A 25892-nucleotide genomic window follows, 5' to 3' on the forward strand; every position below is an offset into this window, starting at 1 on the left:
AAAAAAAAAAAAAGTTGAAATGTAAAAATGTAAGTTTTCCAGGAATGTGACGCCATGGTTTGTACACAGCAGTAAAAACCTGCACTGAAAGAAACTGATATCAGAAACTGATGGCAAAGGTTTTTTTTTAAAATATATTTAGTGATTGGCTAAGTATGATTTCATCTTGCTCTTATTATCTAGCAAACAAAATACATACAAATGTGTGGTTGTACATGAATGTTACACTGCTTCTAAACTCATCTTGTGATATTTTTATAGGTGTTTACAGTTGAAGAAATGATGCCTCATATCCAACATTTGAAAGGAGCTCATAGTAAGAACCTATTTCTTAAAGACAAAAAGAAAAAATGCTATTGGCTGGTGACAGTTCTTCATGATCGGCAAATTAATTTAAATGATCTTGCCAAGCAGTTAGGTGTTGGGAGTGGAAATCTGCGGTTTGCTGATGAAACAGCCATGCTAGAAAAACTAAAAGTTGGTCAAGGTTGTGCTACACCCCTAGCACTCTTCTGTGATGATGGAGATGTGAAATTTGTTTTGGATTCTGCTTTTCTGGAAGGTGGACATGAAAAGGTGTATTTTCACCCAATGACTAACAGTGCAACCATGGGACTGAGCCCTGAAGACTTTCTCACATTTGTGAAGACAACAGGACATGATCCTATAATACTGAACTTTAATTAAAACTTACTGGGTTAATGTTTAAAATACATTTAGTAGTTAGGAGTTGGTGGTTCACACCTGTAATCCTAACTTGTTCCAGGTAGGAGATTTCATGGGACTCTTGCCTCTTTCTCTCCCCAAAAGCTGAGAGTAGAGCTGTCCCTCAAATGATAGAGCACTAGCCTTGATCACAAAACCTCAGGGACAGTGCCCACACCATGAGTTCAAGCCCCGGACTGGCACACATAAAAACAATTATTAGTGGAAAAAATAATGGAATTCTATGCCTCCATCAGAAAGAATGACATTGCCACATTTGTTAGGAAATGGAAAGACTTGGAAAAAATTATATTAAGTGAACTAAGCCAGGCCCAAAGAAACATAGGTCCCATGGTTTCCCTTATCTGCAATAACTAGTATATGTCTGAGACAAGCAGAAATGGTCAGATAAATTGATGTTAAGCGAAATGAACCCCAAGTTAAAGACTCAAATGTTTTTTCTTTCTTGCTATTGTGTCTAACATATTTATAAGATGATTTCTTTGTTGCTTTGTATGTCCCTCCCCCACGTATAACTCCTTTTTTCCACTGCATTTGATGTTGGTATAATTTGTGGAGGGGAAGGGAAAAAACAAATTGTTTAAATAGGCTCCGAGTTCAAACTTTAGCACCTGCACAAAAAATACCACACTGCTTAGGCATATTTTCAAGATTAACTAACTTAATACATCTTAAGAATGTTTATTGTATTTTTGAAAGAAAGCAAGTAATGTATAGAATTAAACAATAGAATTAAGCATGTAGAATACACAGTATAGAAAAAAAACCCAAAGGAATAGAATTGTTGATAGTGGTTAGTTTTTAGAAAATGGAGATTAAGGAATAAGAATTGCCAGATCATTAAATCCGACAAGGGTAAAAACTTCACCTTGTTGGGCATTTGCTTGTTCTTTTTCTACAAAAGTAATATAAAAAATATTTTTGAAGCTGGGCACTGGTGGCTTAGGCCTGTAATCCTAGCTATTCAGGAGGCTGAGATCTGAGGATCATGGTTCAAAGCCAGCCCAGGCAGAAAAGTCCATGAGACTCTTACCTCCACAATTAACCACCAGAAAACCAGAAGTGGCGCTGTAGCTCAAGTGGTAGAGTGCTCACCGTTGAGCTGAAGAGCTGAGGGACAGCACTCAGGCCGAGTTCAAGCCCCATGAGTGACCAAAAAAAAATGTTTTTCTGGTTAGAAAAAGTAGGTGAAAAATGTGACAAATTGTCATACTATAAGATTACATTTTAAACTCAGTAGCAAAATAATATAAACAATAAACAATTTTTAGTGTGTTCATAGGTTAAGAATGTGAAGTTTGTTTTATATTCTACACTATTTTACAATCCTATTTCTAGAACCCTCCCCCCCCCCGCCACAGTTACGATACCTGAAACAGTATTAAAGCCTAGGAAAATGTACAGACAGTTGTAACAGAAAAACATGAAGAATGAGAAATCAGACAAGTTTTTTTCACCTAACTTAGATTCAAACAAAAGCTTTTAGTAGTTGATAAACCAACATAGGTTAGATTACAGAAATTATTCTTTGGGCCAGGGACTGGTGGCTCATAATCCTAGCTACTCGGGAGGCTGAGATCTAAGGGTCACAGTTTGAAGCCAACTAGGGCAGAAAAGTCTATGTCTAGTTAACATTAAAAAAAAAGGGGGGGGGGAGGTGTGCTACAGGTGGTAGAGAGTGCTGGCCTTGAGATTTTACAAAAGCTCAGGGACAGTACCCAGGCTCTGAGTTCAAGCCCCAGGACTTAAGTGAGAAGAAAATCTTAACTTTCCTCTTATACAATATAGGGTTTTCCTCCCCTCCCCTTTCTCCTTTAGTGGCACTAACATTTGAACTAAGGTCCTGAGCTAGCTCATCTGGCATGCTAGAGTCACACCTCCAGCCCAGCTTTGTTTTTTGGTTTTTTTTTTTTTTTGAGATGGTGGTCTGGTGGATTTTTCTGCCTGGGATCCTCCAAGTCTCTAAATAGGGTATTTTCCTTTTGAGCCTTCAAAAATATGTGGAAAAGATATATTGGAAGGTAAAATAGGTTACGTGTTTAGTCTTTACTAAGGCAGTTTTAAGGTTGATAATACACATAAAATGAAGGAATAGTATAATTGTGGACCTGGCACATGTGGTCTGCTATATGAAAATAAGTTGAGAAATGAGAAAAAATGCGTCAAAAGATAGTCTGAGCCAGGCATCAGTGGCTCATACCTGTAATCCTTGCTACTCAGGAAGGTCAGAGCTGAGGATGGCTGTTCAACACAAACCAGCCTGAGTAGGAAAAGTCCTTGAGACTCTTATCTCCAATTCACCACCAGAAAACCGGAAGTGGCGCTTTAGCTCACATAGAGCGCCACCCTTGAGCTGCTGCGCTCAGGGACAGCCTCCAGGCCAAGAGTTCAAGCCCCACAACCAACACCCTCTTCCCCCAAAAAGTCTAAGTGAAAATGAAAAATTAATTTTTGTAGCTTCTCACTTCTTTAAGGTGATTTTTTTTTGGGGGGGGGGAGGTTCGGTAGTGGGGCCTGAATTCTGGGCCTGGGCGCTGTCCCTCAGCTCTTCAGCTCAAGGATAGCACTCTACCACTTGAGCCACAGTGCCACTTCCGGCTTTTTTTTTATTTTTTCTGCTTATGTGGTGCTGAGGAATCGAACCCAGGGCCTTAGGCATGCAAGGCAAGCGCTCTACCACTGAGCCACCTTCCCAGCCCAGCTTCTCACTTCTTACTGATTTTGCTTCTAGAAGTTTCAGTTGTCTGTGCTCAACTACTCCAGGAAATTCCAGGAACAAAAAATTCATACTTTTTTTTTTTTGGTCAGTTGTGGGGCCTGAACTCAGAGCCTGGGCACTGTCCCTCAGCTTTTCAGCTCAAGGCTAGCACTCTACCACTTGAGCCACAGCACCACTTCTGGCTTTTTTCTGCTTATGTGGTGCTGAGGAATCAAACCCAGGGCCTCATGCATGTAAGGCAAACACTCTACCACTGAGCCAACTTCCCAGCCCCTCATACATTTTTTTTTAATTGCTTAAGTGTACGATTTCATACGTCACTGAATTCTTTGTCCAGTATAACCACACTACATGCCTATTATTCACTTATAGCATTTTTGGTTAATCAGGCTGATTGTATTATCAACTATGGTGATATCAAGTGCTAGTTTCCATGTCATACTGCCTAGTCACTGACCTCACATGCCTCTCTTCAACTCATATAGGTATTTTATCTTGCATCACCAGGGGGGAAAAAAGCACAGCTGGGCACTAGGGGCTCATGCCTGTAATCCTAAATTCTCAGGAGGCTAAGATCTGAGGACTGCAGGTCAAAGCCAGCCTGGGCAGCAAAGTCCATGAGATGTACCTTTAACTACCAAAAACACTTGGAGATAGCTCCCAGGTCCTAAGCTCAAACCCTAGGCCTGGCACAATAAAAAACACCCAAAGAGTACAATAATACAGGTATATTTCAAAAAGATAATATTCATGTAATTTTTATCATAATGGTTTTATGACTAGTTATACTTGTCAATCTCTTACTGGACCTATGTAATAAATTATTTCAGCAATGTATGGTAGGAAAACTCTGTTCAGATAGGACGTAGTACTATTTGTGGTTGAAATTCAGGTATCCACTAAGGGTCTTGGTAAACTGCCTTCAGATTAGTTGGACTATCTGTAAGTTGTATTGAAACCTATGTTGAGACAGATGGAACTAATACTAATCTTACTCCCCAAACTTGTTAGCACTCATTCGCAAATGATTAGGACCAAAATAATCTATATAAAAATTATAGGCTGTGTCTGAAAACTGTTCTCTAAAGCAAAGAATAGCATTTGGATAAAACAAAATTTTTAAATGATTACTAATCACTTGTTATAAATATTACCTGCTTTATTTCTTTTTATATCAGAAAATGAATGTTAATCCATAATCCAACTTAATCTTTAAAGAAACAAAATTAAACTAAAATGAAAAGGTTTTAAAAAGACAAACAATGGTGTCTCTTGTCATGAGTTGGAATCCTATGGCTAATAGGTATTGCCAAGTAATAAAACATTTTGGCATTCAAATCCTTCATTAGCATTAGTTTTAAAGGAAATGTTACAGATTTTGTATTACTTGATTTGGTTTTAATAACAATTATTAAGTACAATAGCAAACACTGAAGAAACCCCTTAGAAGTAAAAGACAATTTAAAATCAGGTTTTGTTAACAGGTGTTGTAAGTGCAACATTATCCATTAAGCATTCCTTTTAAGGCATTTTCACTGTTCAAATATCTCAACATGTACATCAAGGTTTATATTATAAAATGGGCTCCTTTTGTATTTTCATTCAAGGGTTAAAGAAAAGAATACATTTCAGGACTAAGTAGCTGAAAAGAAAAAGACAGTTTACCACTTTTTTTCATAAAAAGTAACTTAAAATACAAGTAATTTAACATACATTATTATTTCCCATTATAATTCCAGATTTGGTACAGTAATGTTTTCACTTCTTGACAGAAACTTAAGACAGTACAGGCTGTAGTACTTCACTTGTGAGGTGGTACAATTCTATAATATGCACAGTGATTTTTAAATAGGCTTTGCCATGAAAGGTGCTACATATAAGGTTGTGAATTCTTTGGTAACCACCATTCAAAAACTTGGGCCAAAATACTTTATGGTCAGATCTGAAGTACATTAGAGCTCTGGGCTGAAACTATTACCCTGTATGTTGAATTTTTTTCAGTTTCCTTGGGGGTTTAGGCATTGTCTTAGAATACAGCCAGATTGAAAGCATGTTATGAAAATGGCCCTGATAAATTCACCTTACTATTCTGTTTGGCAGAAGGTTAAAGGAAAAGAGTGGCTTCTTACAAACTTCCTCTGAGGATAGCTTTTCCATGTAATTAGCTGGTGTAGGGGTGGGGAACGTCTCCTAAGAAGGGCCTCAAAATCATCTGGTACATGATGGGACACACATGCAAGTTTCTGGTATATGTCTCATCAGCTTCCCTTGACTGTCTACTTGTATTGATGACCTTTAAACAATGTAATATCCAAATAGCTCTTGGCAAAAATAGGTTCCCTACTTCTGAGTCCTTTCTTGAAATGGTATTAAAAGGTAATGAACATAATTGAGTATATTTGTATGTTATATATATAGTCACGAGATTTTAAAATTGGTTTTATCTGTCTTTCTCAGGGTCAGCCTACTTCAATTTAGTACTTTACAGCCTGTCATTCAGTGTTTTCCTTTGAAACAGTAGTGTGTTTGGCTACCTCAGAAATGTTCTGATTTAGGATATTAGTACTGTGGAGAGGTCAAACTGCTATCATTCACTCTCACCAGATCTCACACTCATTAAGTCTCAACTTTCAGTAACTGTCCTGGGATATGTCCTAGTTGTGCAAATTTGATGCTAGTTAATATAAATCTAAGTTACCCACTTTATTTAGCTAAAACGTAATTCTACATTTACTTTCAACTTACATAACTCAAGATTAATTTACAATTTTTACATGAAAGTGTCTCTAGGCTTCCATAATACCCATTTACCAATTATGTACTTGAATCCAGGGTGTCATGATGGAGAGAGGTATTTCACAGTCTAGAGTATACATTTTAAATATTTTGTCGTGCAATATTTGTATTGCATTATGAATGCTTTGTATTTACATTTACATAGCACCTTTCATCCAAAAGTTTCAAAGTGATCTTACAGCATTATTTGCTGGCAAAACCTACATTGATGGTGGCACTGAGTTAAAATAAATCCAAGCTATCTTTCGATATAACTTTCTGGACAACTAAACATGCTGTCTCTTTTTTACTGGTGGCCTTTCCAAAGGGACTAAACACACATTGCTACTGGCCTACCACTTACCAAAAGGAGAGAGAGTCAGACAGACAGTGAAGAGAGGCTTTTCTCGTGGTTACTGGGTTAGTGATGATGTATGTAGTTCATAAACAACATTATGGAACATGGAATTATTCCAAAAAGTTCTTTAGAGCTGGTAATGAGAGCCTAAGAAGTACACTGTTAAAATAAGTCAGTATCTTCTCATTTCAGAAGATTATTCTGATAGTTTTATGTTGAACAATGAACTTGCATCAATGCATTCATTGCATTTTACTTCATAAGAAAATAAACCTGTGATATAAAATTGGAACTACTAAAAATTGATGTTTCCCTGGGTTAACTAAACCTACTTTTTGTGCTTCTTCCAAATGTTTAAGGTAACAAACATACAAATATTTCAAAAGTACCAGTTATCAACTTTAATGTAATATTATAAAGGACAAAACAAAAATCCTTATTAATAAATGATAACATTAATAATAAATGAGTTCTTGGCAAATTGCAGATCATAATAAATTATTTACATTATTTGTTTTGCCATAAGAAAACTTCTTAAGCAATAATCAGCTCTCAAGTTAAAAAAACACACACTTACATAACCCAACAGCAAAGAAGTGAAATGAGCTAAAACAACAGCTTTATCTTGGGAATGCCTTGCTGGAAAACGATCCTAAAAAGGTCTCAAAAAACCACTTTTATCTGGGGTCCATGTATGCCTGTTAAGTGTTGCTTGATGGGAATATGGAAAAATAATATAACTTATGCTGTTTATAATATATCTCATGTATTTTTCAGATGTATTTTATAAACTGAATTTCTTCTGGAGTGCACCAAAGTAACTGGCCTCAAAAGAAAAGTACCAACACATGCAGTCTGCTAACCAAAAAAAGGCTCGTTATAACATGCCAAAACATTTTTTTTCCTCTGTATCTTGATATATAAGTACATTCCACAAAATACTACAGCATTTAATTTAGGTTTACACAACTAAATATAAATGGCTAGATTTTGGCTAATACTTAGCATTAAGCAAACATGGATAAATTCATAACTGATGAAAAGTAGACTGTTCTTGGAATACTTCTTATAACATTTGACCTTGAAACACTTGGTCCTTAGTGAGAGAATGTCCTTTATTCAGAAGAGCTTAATGATACAATATATTAAGTCCTAAAACCTTCTAAAACTTTTGGCAGTTGAATCCAGTAGAGCTCCTTGATTCAAGGAAGGAATGAAGGTTTGTATTTCTTGCCTGCTCTATTCACGAAGGATTGTTAAAGGTCTCCTTAAAGATTTTTAAGAAATGGCTCCTATAGTTGCTAGGTGTCTTGTTACTTCAGAAAAAAGCTTCACACTGAGAAACTGAAGGGCACTTTTCTCTCTGCATTTAGTTGGAAGGTAGAAAGAAAGAAAGAAAATGTAAGAATAGAGAAGAGGGATATAAACTTTACAGAGCAGCCTCAATTAGAAAGCATGCATCAGATATTTCTATTAGAATGCAGATGTGACAGGAAAATCAGATACAACTTTTGAGAGGCTTTTCATAAAATAAGCATCTAGTTGTTTATTATTATTATTATTAGTCAGTTGTGGGGCCTGAACTCTGGGCCTGGGTGCTGTCCCTCAGCTCTTCAGCTCAAGGCTAGCACTCTACCACTTGAGCCACAGTGTCACTTCTGGCTTTTTCTGCTTATGTAGTGCTGAGGAATTGAACCCAGGGCCTCATGCATGCAAGGCAAGCAAGCACTCTACCACTGAGTTACCTTTCTTCTTAATCAAGAAAGTTATGGGGAAAATTGTATTCTTGCCACAAAACACAATGTTATTTGCTAGTAAAGGTAAGTTGAAATTGAGGGGAAAGTAGCTTTCAACGATTTGAGTCCTAAACTGACAGGCAAAAACCTTTGGCAACAAATTGCTAGTAAGTATGTCAGAAAAAGCAATGAATCAAGCAAGCAATATTTACATCTGTTAATGCAATATGCACTTGTTCTCGTACTTAATTTGGTTAGTTTTATAAATGAGACTAATCTCATTTACAGTTGAAGTAGTTAACTCACCACTTGGCCCACATGTCATGTAGTGGGTAACAGAATTAGGAGCTTTGTTGCTCCCTAGACCTGCTTTTTGAATTTCTGCTTTCTTGTACTTTGTCCACATCTGCAGGAGAAAAGCATTTCATGTTATTTAGTCAAAGGTTAAACAACATAATTCATGACAAGAAACTAATAAAGAGCTCTCACTAGGCAAGAAGGATGTTTTAAATGTGTGGGAAAATTATTAATCTGATTAGTCTCATTACCTAAAGACTGATTTTTATACTCTAAAACCACAAATAACCTTATGAAAGCTGTAACTCTTTAAAAAACCTGGAACAATTATTTCTTCCTTCTTACTGTCAGAAGGCTTTTGCATATGTAACACTTACTATGTTTATATATTAAATGGTCACCAAAGTTTTAAAATAAAAAACAATATTGTAATACAACAGAAGAAATAACCACATTGAAATATTTATATGATTTACTAGGAAAATTAGTCCTGCTGGGAGCCAGTGGCTCATGCCTGTAATCTTAGTTATTCAGGAGGCTGAGATCTGAGGATCACTGTTCAAAGCCAGCCAGGGCAGGAGAGTCTGTGAGACTCTTGTCTTCGATAAATCACCAGAAAACTGGAAGCGGTGACGTGGGTCAAGTGGTAGAGCACTTGCTTTGAGCTGAACAGCTGAGGGACAGCGCCCAGGCCCATACTTCAACCCCCATGACTGGGAAAAAGAAAAGAAAAGTAATTCTAAGGCTATTTTGCAATATATCTACTTTACAGTATACCTACTTAACACTGACTGCCTTGCTCAAAGTGGACATAACATGTGATTCATAGTACCTCACAAATTATATTGTATAAGTTCTAGAAAGATAAGCCAGGAATACAAAAGCTATTCAGTTTGATTACAATCAGGGTACTGAATCTTCAGTTTTCTAATTCTAATCCTTGGTGAATGGTGAAACTATGTAAATATTTATGGAGTGTCTTAGAGGAAATAAGAATAGCTGCTTCAAATAATTTTGGACAGCTATGTGAATTTTCATTATGCTAATTTGAAAAATTGAAGAGAAAGGTTTTTTGAAAATAATTAAACATGTGTTTCCATATGCTGTGAAGAAACACAGGTAAGATACTAGTGTTGTTTGGAGAACTTAATATTTGACAGTTGGTGATGGTTTTTGGAAGAATTGTCAAATACGCTTCAACATATATACATACAAGGTATTTGTCATGCCTGCATACTGTATATATTCTTTCTGAAAACATGAGCTATAACCATTTGGTAGGAAATAATTCAAGTCTGTAAAGTAACTATATAGCTTTAAATAAAAGAGTAAATGATTTTTAAGTAATTTTGAATGACTGAGGTTAATAACATGAGCTATAACCATTTGGTAGGAAATAATTCAAGTCTGTAAAGTAACTATATAGCTTTAAATAAAAGAGTAAATGATTTTTAAGTAATTTTGAATGACTGAGGTTAATATTTCAAATTGAAAGTATAATGGCCAAATTTATGACATCTAACCTAAAAATTTGAAATAGTTGTAAAATAATGTTTGAATCATCATGGAAAAGATATATTAGCCATTATTTTTGTGTCATGTATGTCCCTTATCTAATCACAACTAATTCAGTTATTATCATTAAATTTTATTCCTAGGTTATAAGAAAAAAGGAAACATTAGCACCAAAAATACTTCAAGTATTAGGACTCACTAGGTAAAAACTGACAGTAAAATAGTATGATGCATTAATGTAGAAAATGGTACTAAAATAGGAAGTTTCTGACTGTGTTCATCTGATTACCTGTACTATAATTATTTTTAGTAAAAGCTATGAGGTGGGGGAGAACCATGGCTAACAACATTTCAGGGACTTAACCCTGAAATGATCTTGCATAAGTACAAGACGTTAGTTCAGTTTATAAAGATGTAAATATAAATTTCACTATACAAAGTTTCTGTTCACTTTTTTTGGGGGGGGGGGTGACCATACTGGGGCTTGAACTAAGGGCCTTTTGCTCTTGCTTGGCTTTTTCGCTAAAGGCTAGCATTCTGCAACATGAGCCACATACACCTCCACTTTTGGCTTTTTTTCTGGTTGATGGAGATTAGAGTCTCATACAGTTTACTCCACAGACTGGCTTCCAATTTTTCTGGCTAGGCTAGCTTTGAACTGCGATCCTTAGATCACAGCCATCTGTGTAGCTAAGACTATAGGCATGCGCAATCAGTGCCTAGTGATTTTTGTCATTTTGGTTCAGCCTAAATACTGATTGTTTAGCCTGAACCAAAATGGCAAAATCATTCCAGAGGTTAGACATTCTTCTAGAAGTAAATCAGGGTTACAACAGATTTTTTTGCCCCCTCTCTAAAAATATTCTGAGATTCGATTTTAGCTGACTTATTCTAAGTAATCTGAACACAGACAATTTAAAAGCCTAAGGTATTTTTTTCTGCTCAAGACCAACTATACTACTTGAGCCACAACTCTACTAAAAGCCTATGATATGTGAGTCAGACTTTACAGTTGTGTGTATCTTGTATCTTCAGAATGTTTGTTTTACTAAAGTATGTTTGTAATAGGGTAAATTTTAGATCCAAGAATTGATATATACTTGTTAAAATTGTTACAAGTGTTTTTTTTTTTTTTTTTTTGCCGGTCGTGGGGCCTGAACTCTGAGCCTGGGTACTGTCCCTCAGCTCTTCAGTTCAAGGCTAGTGCTCTACCATTTGAGCCACAATGCCACTTCTGGCCTTTTCTGCGTTCGTGGTGTGATGAGGAATCAAACCCAGGGCCTCATGCATGCAAGGCAAGCACTCCTGAGCCACCTTCCCAGCCCACAAGTCATTGTTTTATAGTGCAAAGTATTTTAAAAATATAAATGCATTTAAAATGTTTTAAGAACATCTATACTTTAGTAAGTTAGTGATATTGCTATCATTTTGCATAGAAGTAAAAATACCATTTCCCAACATATTAAGTGTGATTTGGTTTATTTCTCTTTGACTCGTATATAGAAAAAGAACTGGAGAAACTATTAAATAACTGATTTCATGTTAAGTAAGTCAGTCATCTTGATGGAAAGATAATATTTGAACTATTTATCAGATGTACAAAGTACAAAGAACAAAAAGAATACAATGTTCCTAATTACTGTGTAATTACATTTAAATTTGATTGAGATTTCTAGGAATAACACTACATTTTCAAAAAACAATGTTTTAAATCTGACAAAGGGTTTATCAACATGGACATTAATTAAAATTAAATTGAATCATAAAGTATTTCTTTAAATATGTAACAGGACAGAAGGTATAAAGGATAAACGAAAGACTAATGTATTTTTACATATTTTCTTACTAATATTGTAACGTGCAACAAGAAGTGCATATTCTGGAAACCAAAGAAAGAAGAGCAAGAAAGAGGGGCAAGCGTGGGAGGAATAGAGGAAAAAACATTCCTTTTTGGAAGCAACAAAGCAAATCACTTGGATATGACTTCTTGGTAAAAAACATGCAACTATTTTAACATGCTTCTGGATATCAAACTACTAAGAGGAACATGCATGATTGAGAATTCAAAATGCATGCAGAAATGTACAAGGTAACTAATAATTCATGCTGGCTTTGGTATGGTTACACATTCACATTTATATACATGCCATCATGTACAGCTGAATTCTATGCAACAATTTAAAAATAAAAATACAGACCTAACTAAATAATTGTGTTCAACAGCAAGTCTTCAAAGAAGTACAGTGCATATCAAGTAACATCATTATGCAGTTTGGGTCATACACAACCATATTCATACCAAACAGTTTGATTATCCTCAGAAACCAACAATGCAGCTTCTACGTCATCAGGACATAGGCATGCAGGAATGATAAGATTACTATCTACAGAGGATTGTGGGTTACTGTAACTAGGACTCTGACTGTCAGGAAACTGTTCATTGTCTTTCTGTGCAGTTTTACTCGAAGAAGAAGCCTGATTAGTTACTCTTGTGATGAGCTTGGGAGGTAACCCACTTATGTTACTAACTAATTCTGTGTTTAAGGAAAGAAATGGCTGAGATGAATGAATCACAGTAAAAGACTCTACACTATCTTTAGCTGATACTCCAAATGAATCATTATGTATTTTGACAGTGGCAAAAGTTTGGTTTAGAAACAATGATCTTTTTGTTCTTGAGTTTCTAGCTTGGTCATACAGAGACTCAGGCATATCTGTAGCTAAATTATTCTGAGTATAAAAACCTTTAAAAGGTGTAGGACCATGAAGAGTGTGAGAGGACCACTGAGGTAAATGGTACTCACTAGACGCTGCAGTGATGTTGCTATCAGCAGTAGGCAGTGGAGAATCAATTGACAAAGGCAGTCTACTGTCCTTGGCCAAAAAATCATGTATGCTTGTCCTCCGTGTTGTTCCTTCGGCTGTGGAGATCACACTACTTGCACGAGGTAAAGTGGCATAAGGATTGCTATCTTTTGATTGTCTTGACAGAGAGGTTTCTTTTACTAGTTTTATCTTTCCTTGAGTGCCTGATGCAGACTTTCCTGTAGAACCAATGAAGTAGGCATCTTCAGTCTTTCGAGGACCAGGTCTCACAAACTCAGGCTTAGTTGTCCGTCTGTCATGGAAGTCCCCTGGGGTTTTTCCACTTACTGACCTGGACAGACCACAACTAACTGGCTTGTCTTTTCCCAAAAAGTCAGAAGAAACAGATAAACTTTTCATTACTTCATCTAAAAGATTCTCTTGACTTGAGGACTTTAGCTGTTTAAAAAACAATGAAACAGGTTAGTGAATACCACGCCTTGCTGTTCTGAGACAGTCTTATGAAGCTTTTAAGTGTTGGCTTCTCACTCACTATCCTCCTGTCTCTATCTCCCAGGTAGCTTTAACTATAGGTATATACCACCATGCACGGTTTGAGTATAGCCATATAAACATTTTCATGATATACTAAGCAGTACAATAGCTGTTTTGCTTAAATTTTAGTAATGGGGCTTGAACTCTGGGTCTGGGTGCTGTTCCTCAGCTCTTCAACTCAAGGTGAACACTCTTATCTCTTGAGCTACAGTGCCACTTCGAGTTTTCTGGTGGTTTACTGGAGGTGAGAGTCTCACAGACTTTCCTGACTGGGCTGGCTTTGAACCACGATCCTCAGATGTCAGCCTCCAGAGTAGCAAGGATTATAGGTGTGAGCCACCAGTGCCCAGCTTCAATATCTGTTTTTTTCCATTCTTTCCTTCTTTTTCTTTTTGTCAGGACCCGATGCGAACTCAAGGTCTCATGCTTGCTAGGCTAACACTCTACCACACTTCCAGTGCACCCTCCCCCTCTTTTCTTCTTGCCTGGGAAGGATTTGAACTATGATCCTCCAGCTCTCAGGATCCTGAACAGCTAGGATTACTGACATGTGTTATGTATGCCCATTTTAGTAACAAACATCCCCCCCAACCCCGCGCCGTCACTGCAAGCATTCCACTCCTTGAGTGACTCCCTCCAGTCTGTTGGTTGCTGGGTATTGACTGGTTTCAAATCATGACCCTAAGATTCAGTTTCTTGTGTAGCTAGAAATACTGCAGTGACCTGCCAATGCTTAGCTTTAATCATATTAAAGGTCACCCCACATAAAACTAACCTGTATTGAGGTAAGCTTGTTGCTTTCTTCCAGAAACTGTTGTAGAGTAACGACTTCACTTCCAGGGGAACCAATTTTAATTTTATGAAGTCCTCGACTTTCTAGTGTTTCTGGCATTTTGTGCTGGAGCACTGGACTTGATCTGGCTTGTCTTTTCAAGTACTGGATTGGACTGCTACCACTGCTGGACCAAGTCTCATGATCATGAGGCAGGCTAAATTCTCCACTGCTGTGGCTTTGTGGCCTGCTTTGGTTATTAACTGCACCTGCTTTTAGAATAAATGCTTTGTTGAGACTTTAGTAATAGAAATCAGATTGTAAGCAATAAAATTATTAAGTGGGCTTTTTCCATGAATAGCCAAACTTAATATTCAAGCTTTAAGAGATGCTTAGTAAACCATGTTAGTCTTCAATGAAATCAACAACTGTCTGCCAGAGCTTTCTTTATTTTATCGAACTGACAAGTATTTTAAGCATTACAAGGATAAAAACTTGCTCTTACCACAAAAGTCAAATTTAAACAGTCCACTACAAAGCAAGCACTTAAGTACATTTGAAGATTAAATAAACAAGTAAATTGAATGATAAATTGTTTAAATTCAGGTCCAAATAACTGTAAAAATAAATAATTCAAAATTTAGAATTAGGACTTGATTATATACATTTTCAATTATTCATAAGGTTAAAGCCCAAGATTTTAAATGCAAAAATAGCATATTCTAATTATTTGCTTACAAAACCATGTTTTTTTCTGTTCATTCTAAATGAGGAAACATAAATTTAAAAACCAAGTAAAGACATGACAATTAATTTAAAAATTTCTATAAATATTAAGATCCAACTAATTAATAAAGCCAGAAGCAATATAGGCCTGGAAGTAGATATGTATATATAGCCCAAGATGGCCTAGAATTTATTTCATTAGTTTTATTTTTTAGTTTGCCAGTCCTGGGGCTTGAATACAGGGCCTGGGCACTGTCTCTGAGCTTCTTTTGCTCAAGGCCAGCACTCTACCACTTGAGCCACAGTGCCACTTCTGGCCTTTTTTGTTTATGGTTTTCTAAGCATAAAGCATATGGTTTCACAAAGCATAAAGGGGTCATGGAAAATTTTGTTTCAACTTATTGACTGAAGAACTGAACTCAGGGCTTCATGCATGCTAAGTAAGCACTCTATCACTAAGCTATATTCTCAGCCCTTGCCTAGAATTTATGATGCGTCTTCCTTAGCTTCCCGAGCTATTTTGTTTTCTTTTTTATGTGTGCCAGGCTTGAACTCAAGTGCCCCATGTTCTTATTTGTCTTTCTTTGGCACTTAAGGCTGATGCTCTAAAACCTGACAAATACTTTACTAGTTCTGGCCTTTTGCTGGTTATTTGGAGTTGAGTTTCACAAATTTGCCTGCCCAGGTTGGTTTAAAACTGTGTTCCTCAAGCCTGGTACTGGTGGCTTGCACCAGTGGCTCATACCTGTAATCCTAGCTACTCAGGAGACTCAGATCTGAGGATCATGGTTAGAAACCAGCTCAGGTAGGAAAGTCCCCAAGACTCTTATCTCCACTAAACTACCAAGAAAGCTGGAAGTGGAGCTGTAGGCTCAAGAGACAGAGTGTTAGCCTCTGAGCAAAAGCTCAGGACAGGGCTTAGGCTCCGAGTTCAAGCCATAGGACCTGCACCAAAAAAAAAAAAAAAGAGCCAAAATATCTCAGTTTTTTTTTTTTTTGTTCCAATCCTGGGGCTGGGTACTGTCAGGCCTGGGTACTGTCCTTGGAAAAAAATTTTTTTGTCAGTGTGGGGCTTGAACTCTGGGCTTGGGCACTGTCCCTGAGCTCCTCAGCTAAAAGCGAGTATTCTAAAGTGAGCCACAGTGCCATTTCCCATTTTCTAGTGTTTAATTGCAGATGAGAGTGTCACAGACTTTACTGCCTAGGCTAGCTTTCAACAGAGATCCTCAGATCTCAGCCTCCAGAGTAGCTAGGATTACAGGTGTGAGCCATCGTCGCATTGCCTGGCTGTCCTTGAGATTTTTACTCAAGAGTAATGCTCTACCATCTGAGCCACAGCTTCACTTCCAGCCATTTGGTGGTTAAGCTGGAGGTTAATTTATGAGTATCATAGATTTCCTGACCAAGCTGGCTTTGAACCTCAATCCTCAAATCTCAGCTTCCTGAATAATAGCTACAATTACAGGCAATGAGCCACTGGCACCTGGATTAGATCTCAGCCTCTTGGGTAGTTAGGATTATAGGAGTGAACCACCAGTGCCTGACCAATTAATTCAGTTTACTTTATTTTTAATCTTTTTTTTTTGTCATAGGAGCTGATCCAGGAGCTTGAACTCAATGCTGGAGTGCTGTTCCTAAGCTTCTTTTACTCAACGGATAGCACTCTACCACTTAAGCCACAGCTCCACTTCTGGCTTTTTGGCAGTTTGTTGGAGATAAGTCTCATGGACTTTCCTACCCAGGCTGGCCTCAGATCTTAGCCTCCTGAGTACCTAAGATTACAGGCGTGAGCCCCTAGCACCTGACATTACTTAATGTCTGAATTACCTGATTGTTCTTGCTGTCTACTGTTTGTATGTTATCTAGATAACCTTGAAAGACTCAGTTGTGGTTGAACTATACAGAACAGAAATTAGCAAGTTATGGAATAAACTCACTAAATCTGTGCTATTCAGTAATACTACTACTGGTTTTGATAAATAGCAAACTGACAATAAGTAGTTTTCTAAACACAAAATGTAAAGGGGAAAAATTTGTTTCAAGTTATTTAATGGTTTCCAGAAATAAGATTTTAAAACTGGGTGAAATTCTTCATGCTTTCAGATTATATTTTTCTTCTATCATGCTTTAGGACTGTATTTTTCTTCTAGACATAAAATGAACCAAAAAATTATCTCCTCCATATTTCATATTATCACAAATAGTCATAACATTAATGATAAAATTATAACTGAAACAATTTTTTTATCCAAAAGTAATACAACAGATGTATTACGCAACAATTCTGGACTACCCAAAATAACAATAATGGGTTAAATGCCTCCAAGAATTTGAAAAAGATAGTAAAGTTTGAAGGAAAAAAGGGTCAGCCAGTTTCTAGCTATTCATATAAATATCTTACACAATACTTTAAGATTAAGAAAAAATATTTCCATTTGTTATATAGGGTATATTTGTACCCATAAAATTCTTGTGAAACACACATACACAAAACTGCTTCTCAAATTTTACATAAACAAGCTACACTATTTTCTTTCTTTCTTTTTTTTTTTTTTGGATCCGGTCCTGGGGCCTGAACTCTGAGCCTAGGCACTGTCCCTCAGCTCCTTCAGCTCAAGGCTAGCGCTCTACCACTTGAGCCTCAGTGCCACTTCCGGCTTTTTTCTTTTTGCTTATGTGGTGCTGAGGAATAAAACCCAGGGCCTCATGCATGCAAGGCAAGTGCTCTACCACTGAGCCACCTTCCCAGCCCAGTATTTTGTAATACATGAGTAATGCAGGTTTAATGTACATGAAGCATAAAAAATTAGACACTTAGATGTCAGAAAAAATCAAAAGCTACAGATAATTATCAAGTATAAAGATTATAATAAGACTTTTATCTGTGAAGATAAAAGCTAAAACCACCAAAATAACTGTTCCTGTTTTTACATTCGTATACATTGAAATACATCTGTATTACAATGTAAAAAGTGTAAATGTTCCAAAGAACTATGTTTCAAACATAAGTGATATGGATTTACCTCCAAAAATCTTCATACCATCTCTAATATTTTCCCACTTGGTGGTAGGGACTGAACTCAGGGCCTTGTATGTGCTAAGCATGTGCTCTACTTTTTTTTTTTTTTTGCCAGCTATGGGACTTGAACTTAGGGCCTGGGCACTATCCTTGAGCTCCTTTTGCTTAAGGCTAGCACTTTACCACTTAAGCCATAGCACCACTTCTGGCTTTTTCTGCATATGTGGTACAGAGGAATCGAAGCTAGGGCCTCATGCATGCGAGGCAAGCACTCTTGAACTAAGCCACATTGCCAGCCCATGTGCTCTACTATTGAGCTTTTACTCTTTGCCCCTCTCCCACCTATGTATGTACTGGAAATGGGTGGAGTATATTAAATTTACCTACAGCATACCTTTGACTTCATGGAGTGAAGCATTGTTATTGCTATTGCTAGTGGATGTTCTGCCACTATCAAGGCTGGCTGGTCTTGAAGCTAAATGAAAAAATCAGGAGACAGTGTGATAAAAGATTTCCAGTTGATAATACTGAATTCTGATGTTTAAGAAAGTAATCATGCATACTTTCCCAGGTTGAGCATGTCCACAAGTGGATCTTATAGAGTTAAAAAGCAAAGACATTTCCAGATAGTTCAGTACGACACGAGAATAGGACACTTCTAAAACAATAGCTGACATTCAAAAGAAAGACATATTTATACTTGAAAATTATTTCTAGATAAATTCTACAACTGTTTTAGTTGAACAGAATGATGCTGCGCCAAAATGCTAGTGATTAGATCACTTAGAACATACCAAACAAGGAACCCTGCACATTACAGATGTGTCATGAAGAGGAATATGAGCATTTACAGAGTTAATGCCCTGTGTTCCTATCCATAAAAGAGAAACAATTATATAGTTATCACTGCCTATGCTACTTCTTAAAATCCTGCTGATGTATCAATTTCCTTTACCATATTATCCATGTTAATAATAATTTAGTCTGGTAAGATATGATTTTCCAGATGGAAACTTAAAAATCTAAGATATTCCCCAGGTGCTAGTGGCTCATGCCTATAATCCTAGCTACTCAGGAGGGTGAGATCTGAAGACCACCGTTCAAAGTCAGTCCGGGCAGGAAAAACTGTCCCTGTGCATTTTAGCTCAAGACGAGCGCTCTACCGATTAAGCCACAATGCCACTGCTGGTTTTCCAGTGGTTTATTGGAGATAAGTGTCTCATGGATGTTCCTGCCCGGGCTAGCTTTGAACCGTGATCCTCAGACCTCAGCCTCCTGAGTAGCTAGGATTACAGGCGTGAGCCACTGGCACATGGCTAGCTATGAAACTCTTATCTCCAATAAACCACCAGAACTGGCTCTGTGGCTCAAGTGGTACAGCACTAGCCTTGAGCTGAAGAGCTGAGGGACAGAGCTCAGAACCAGAGCTCAAGCCCCATGAATGACAAAAAAACCCCAAAAAACTAAGATATTCAACACTGCAACAATTTTTTCTTAATACTTTACCAAAATAGTTAAAACCAATGGTAAAATGCAACTCACAATAACTTTATATAAAAACAGTTAACTGTTTTTGAGGTTTCTGAAGGTACTTATTCTTAGTTAAAATACTGTACATTTAGATGAAACAGCAATTTTTAAGGCAATTATTAAGCTGAAGAAATGAGAGAACTATGAGATGTAAGACAGAGAAAACATGTTTTCTGGCAATGGCTCATTCACCTATTCATAAAAGAGTCTCAGCATTCCCATTTAGTATTTAATTCATACTATCTAATTAAATTCATATCTTACCATGAACTCTTGATCCCGTACTAGAATCATCACTAATACCTTGTGGACTTATATCTTCAAAGGATGTAGTATCTACATAAAATAGCAAAATGGATATAAACATATTTTTGTAACAAAATAATTTCATTATAAAAATTTATATAGAATATGAATATTGTTTTTTAGTCACATATAATACATCTTGACCTAGCATATTTTATAAACTCAGCAAGAAGTAGGAGTAAGAAGTTAACTATAAGGAGAGGCGACTTAGGAAAAATGCCAGAAGCAATGAGATAATCTCTCTTGTCATCCTGCAAAGCAAAGCAAAGAACCTCTGTTTTTGTTCTATATGATTTCCTGAAGTAGTATGCATCTTTTTTTAAAACATATACTACTCTCTCCTTTTTAAATTTTAAATGGCTTACTTCTTTTCTTGTTTATAAACTTATTATGAAAAGAGACCTAGGAAAAGTTCTACTTATTTTTGTAATAATTTATATATTTGAAATGATTTGAACATTTCCCCCAAATCAAATCTATATCATGGTTGATAGTTATTCTTGGTTGTTTGGAAGAAAAATACATGGGAAGTCAAATTAAAATTCTTGTTGTCAACAGTTACACCACAGTGCAAACAGCAGACGGCCTATACCTTTATTATTAACCAACTGCTTGGATCTGAAGCCTGCAGAAGAGTTGACAGTTGAAAAGTTGATGGCTGTAGTAGAGAAGGCCATAGCTCCCAATTCTTTTCTCCTTTTACCAGTTGAAATATCATCAGGAACCTCCAAATTCTCAGTACTACCTGTCCACTGTCCTCCTGCTAGGACCATGGACTGCACCAGGTCATTCATGGCTGGGATGCAAATGAAAGCAAATGAATCAGCATGGTTAATGTCTTATTTCTATTTTGTATTCTAAATGATCTGGTTTTTGTCTATGAATTAATGAACATGGACCTAATAATAATCATAGTGTCATTTGAATTATGAAATGCATTCAGCTGAATGAAGTGAGGAGGCCAAACCCTGATAAAGTTCAGTAAATATTTATATTTCACCTCTGCCCCTTTTAAAGGACAGAAAGGATTTTACTATGATCAATTGCCATGCATTTTGCACAATGATGTGTAATATAGCTAGAAGCCTTCATAATGTGGTTTTGTGGTGATAAAAATGAAGATGAAATGCAATTCTTATACAGCATCATTATTGCAAATGAAAGAGTCCTTGGTCAGAGCAGGTTACTGAAGAAATTACTCATTTTAGAAATCAAATAAGTATACCATTGAATAAAAACCTGAAAGAGATATCCAAAGTGACAGACATTGATTATGTAATTAATCCACTTAAAAAAAAAAGAAAACCCAGACTAAGAAATGACAAACATTTTGAAGGGTTGTAGGCCATTTGTTTATTTATTTAATTAGGTTCATTCAGGAAGTAAGTGCCTAATGCTAATGGTTTTATTGTATTTTCCTTAAGTACATTTCTTGGGGGGAAAATTCTCTATGGCAAGTTTGTGTTTTTTCCTGCCAACTTTTAGAAAGCACTGGAAATTTACAAGTATATTACATGTATTACTAAATATATGCATATATGTATCAGTAGATATACATATAATGCAAATGCAGTGCAGTTAAAAAAATATTCTTCTAGCTCTTCGTATTAAAGGAAGACTGCACTTTGCTTTGCAAAATAAGAAATCAGCACAGTCCAGAGAATGGTTAGTGAAAAATTAATAATGGAAGCCAGTGTAGTTATTTGAAAGAAGCTGAACTGTCATAAAGTCTTACACATGGAACGACGGTAGCAGGCCTTCATTTTGTCTTTATCCTTCGGTCTGTTCCTCAAAAAGGGCAGTCTTTTCAGTGCAACCACTTTAATGTCAGAGCATGAGGAAAAACAGAAACAGGAAAATGAAAGAAAAAAGGGAGAAGAACAGATGGGAGTTAAATGTTGAAATTAAGGACAGAAATGAATGTTGAGTTTCAGCTATGTATGCTATATTAAAGCTATTATTCTCATGCTGCTGAGTGATAATGAAACATGAAATATGTACTTTGATACTTTATAAATACTTGGAAAAGCACTGAAGACAATGATGAGGAACATACTACTTTGAAAGCATGGACTGGCTATAGTCCTATAAAGACAAGAAGTAATTAGAATTATTTATGGAGTGACTAAATTCCCTAGTAGTAGTTGTAAAGGTAAACTTAAAAAATTAGGTGACTAATAGTTCATATTCTTTTTTTTTGGGGGGGGGTCTGGTCGTGGGGCCTGAACTCTGGGCCTGGGCGCTCTAGGTTAGAGCTCTACCACTTGAGCCACAGCCCACTTACAGCTTTTTTCTTATGTGGTGCTGAGGAATCAAACCCAGGGCCTCAGGCATGCAAGGCAAGCGCTCTACCACTGAGCCACCTTTCCAGCCCTAATAGTTCAAATTCTAAATAATGAAAATATATACATTTTTTCAAGTCTCTACTTTATTTAGTTTTTTAAATTAAAAGCTTTATTTTTTTTGGGGGGGAAACAGGAAAATGCACATCCTAACAAAGTATTTTAGTAATACATCAACAAAAATTAGGGTGCCAGATACTAAAAACAATCTAAAGAAAATAATCAAAAGAATTTTTATAAGTAATCTAAAAATCTAAAGAAACTTTAGAAAATAAAGAAACTTTAAAAATCACCTTAAAAACTTTAGTGATTCTCCTAAGCTTTAGTTTTATTATCAATACCTGGAAATACATATTTTCTTTCTTAATATATTTTTATTTTTTGTTGATTGGGGGGGTTGAACTCAGGTTGCTCAAAGCTAGCTCCCTCTACCACTTTAAGCCACAGCTCCACTTTTTGTAAAACACATAGTTTCTTTCAAATAATTTTTGAAAAGATAAAATAGCAATTATATTGAGTTTACTTTATTAAAAAATGGTTGCAAGAAAGAAGAAGAAAAAACAGTCTTTTGACAGTAGTAAAAGTATTAGCACTAAGCTCTGAAAAATGTTAAAGATAAGGAAGCACCCCAAAGCATGCAAAATGAAAGAAAAAAAATATAACCCTCTGGTTATATTTCACATAAAATTGAGCTTATGTTAAAAAAAATTAAATGAAGCACTGGAAGCAAAAAAAAACTCAACAACCAATTTTATGAATCAAAGTTTTATCAGCAAAGTAGAGGAGTCATTGGGACAAAAAACTCATTAACCATTTAAGATTTAGTTATACCCTTTAATTTTTTTCAGTACTGAGAACTGAACTCAGGGCCTTGCATATTTGTCAAATGCTGTACCACTGAGCTGCCTCCTTAGCCCTATTATACCTTTTGGAAATGTAATTTAGGAATTAAGAAAACAAGTTACAAAAAGATACACAGGCTTAATAACTAACCTCTTTTTTATAATCTTATAAATAATCAAAAGTTTTGATAAACTGACAAGAATCATTCGTTAAAGATAGTACAATCGACATACAGACTTTTTAACTTGTTTAACTGCTTTAAGGAAAATTTGTGATTCATTTAAGGTTTTTAATCTGACCTACTTTTTTTTTCAAACTTGGTAAGACACACTGTTTTCAATGGTTAAAAAGAAATGAACTGAAAGCAATGTAAAATGGACAATTAGCTAAAACAAAGCTGAATGATTGAAGCATGCACATGTCATGTTTAGATACTTTTTTTCCTTTGTCTGTTTTTAACTGTTTGCAAAGACTGCTTCAACTAACAGATGCTCTTCTAAAATGAACCAGGATAAAGAAGAGTTTTAAATGTGTGAGGAGGGAATATGATCCTTATGGCAATTAGTTGGGAGATAAATAATGTTCTTTTCTCAAAGCATACTAAAATTAAGGGACTATTAGTATTGTTGGATTCTGTGTCTAAAATGACTGCCTTCTGATTCTTTTTCTGAACAATTTCAGCAGAGTATGAAAGAATAACATATTGACACCCCCAACAGACAAAAGTACCTCAAGACTGCTGTGCTTTCTTATGTAACCAACTTAAAAACATACATCACTACTTCTTAATTGGATGTTAGATTTGCATCTAGAGGGAACAGATAAAACTGATTTATAAGCCACTTTAAAGGAAAGCTTGAGGATCTTCCCACAATATTAATTGTTAATTTAGTGGAAAAGGCTGTATAGCAGAAGACCCAGTGGAAACAGTATACATGTATGTGTATAGATTTGTCCTTTATTGCCACTTATGTACTATAATGTGTAATAGCTTACATACTAATCTTTTCAGAGATAGTTTATTCACCCGAGGCCAAAACATGGGTACAATTTTTTTGAGAGCCTTGAGAGTCATCACTATGGACTATCTTTGGAGGAGACAGAAACTTCATTTGCTTGTTATTTAACAGAATGATGAATGTGTTGTGTTGTATTTTTTAACTTGTGACACAGGTAATAATTCAAAGATTCAAAATAGTTCCCCTCCCCCCATTTTTTTTTTTTTGGTTGGTCATGGGGGCTTGAACTCTGGGCCTGGGTGCTGTCCCTCCGCTCTTCAGCTCAAGGCTAGCTCTCTACCACTTGAAGCACAGCACCACTTTCAATTTTCTGGTGGTTAATTGGAGATAAGAGTCTCATGGACTTTCCTGCCCCAGCTGGCTATGAACCGTGATCCTCTGATTTCATCCTCCTGAGTAGCTAGGATTACAGGCATGAATCACTGGCACTGGCTCTTTCTTTTTTTAAAAACATATTCCCTAAGAATAGTGACAGACAACCTCTTGAACATCTTCACAGGATTTAGTATTGAATTTTTTTTCTACTGAAACATACTTTTTTAGGCCTTTACTCTTGCTACTTGGTTAAACATACTAAAAATGAAGTATCAGCCATGTTAGGATGTGATACTTCTAGATCCTAAAAATTAAAATACAAGTTTATATACAAAGTTAGATATCACCATCTTTATTTCATTTAAATCAAAACATTACCAGACACCCCTCAACAATTTTCTTAACCTTTAACTCATTTCTAAATAGTAACACCTCTTCCAATTCATACCTATTTTCCTTTGCTTCATCCAATGTAATAACTTTAGTCCAGTTTGCTAAGCTCTGAGGAAGAATCCTGGTATAAAATGCTTTATTTTCATTAAATTACAGCTATTAATGAAAATAAAATTATATATATTTATCCGTATATATATATATATATATATATAATCTGCAAGGGATAAAGACATTCTAGCTCTTAATTCAATGTTCTTTTTAAAATATTTTACTTCACTGACCAACTGAGAGCATCTCTGTGTATGTCTCAGAAAACCATACAGTTATACACTATTATGCAATTAATTTTATACTAATATAAAATTAAAAGGTGATGCCATTCCATTCATTAGACCATTTCCTGAAAGGACTGAAGTTGTAGTTTTCTATTTTTTTTTTTAATAGAAAGCTTTCAAAAGATTCTAAGTCAAAAAAATATGTTTAAAGAGTTTAAGTTAAGCACTCACTGCTGCTTTTCTTGGTCCCCAGAGTTTGTCCATCTTCTAAAGAATTTGACCCTACTGAAGAACTATCTTGACTATCTTGATGGGGCAGCTGAAGAAATCCTTCACTGGAATCTGAGCGTGTAGGTGTTAATGTTAGAGATTTCTGACGTTCCCGGTTAATATCTTTCTTGGACTTTATCAATTTTCTCATTTTTAGAGTAATCCAGTTGCCTCTCCTAATAGAATAATGTAAAAAAATTCTCAGTCTAAAATTCAACACAAAAATCCAACACCAAATTAGAAATTTTCAAAGTACTAGAAATACATTTTTTCTAAATAAAAATTCATAAAATTTGGTTAGTGGTACCTTCTAGGAGGAGATGGGTCATAAAACTTGTACTGATCCATAATTTTCTCTTCTAATTTCTCCTTCTGTCGTCTTAATTCATTTAACTTATCACTATAAAATAAAAATTACTTTAAAAATATGTATATTTTATATAGACATGAATAAGACTAAATTATTTTGTATTTAATGTTCTTCTTTCCGAAACATAAATACAGATCCCACTAGTGACAACTGAATTTGTAAGACAGTAACCATGAATTTTCTGTATTTCTCCTTTGCTTTAAACTTACCATTTACTTAAAAA

At 35.8% G+C, this 25892-nt stretch overlaps 2 protein-coding genes across 2 annotated transcripts in view; one reads left to right on the forward strand and one right to left on the reverse strand.

The window, feature by feature from the left end:
- The window catches only part of LOC105986881 (prolyl-tRNA synthetase associated domain-containing protein 1), a 10063-nt gene extending 9280 nt beyond the window's left edge, over window positions 1–783 (forward strand). The window contains exon 2 of the mRNA XM_013018002.1: window positions 262–783. Coding sequence (XP_012873456.1) covers window positions 280–687 — 408 coding nt within the window. The 5' untranslated portion in view covers window positions 262–279 and the 3' untranslated portion in view covers window positions 688–783. The remainder of the gene's footprint in view (window positions 1–261) is intronic.
- Window positions 784–4172: 3389 nt separating this feature from the next.
- The window catches only part of Ccdc88a (coiled-coil domain containing 88A), a 130107-nt gene continuing 108387 nt past the window's right edge, over window positions 4173–25892 (reverse strand). The window contains exons 23-32 of the mRNA XM_013017916.1: window positions 25607–25699; window positions 25261–25475; window positions 21575–21658; window positions 20432–20635; window positions 19798–19869; window positions 18398–18478; window positions 14262–14530; window positions 12931–13390; window positions 8621–8720; window positions 4173–7941 (exon numbers count right to left, since the gene is read on the reverse strand). Coding sequence (XP_012873370.1) covers window positions 8656–8720; window positions 12931–13390; window positions 14262–14530; window positions 18398–18478; window positions 19798–19869; window positions 20432–20635; window positions 21575–21658; window positions 25261–25475; window positions 25607–25699 — 1543 coding nt within the window. The 3' untranslated portion in view covers window positions 4173–7941; window positions 8621–8655. The remainder of the gene's footprint in view (window positions 7942–8620; window positions 8721–12930; window positions 13391–14261; window positions 14531–18397; window positions 18479–19797; window positions 19870–20431; window positions 20636–21574; window positions 21659–25260; window positions 25476–25606; window positions 25700–25892) is intronic.

This window comes from Dipodomys ordii, unplaced genomic scaffold (genome assembly GCF_000151885.1).
Source record: "Dipodomys ordii isolate 6190 unplaced genomic scaffold, Dord_2.0 Scaffold37, whole genome shotgun sequence".
Lineage (NCBI taxonomy): Eukaryota > Metazoa > Chordata > Mammalia > Rodentia > Heteromyidae > Dipodomys > Dipodomys ordii.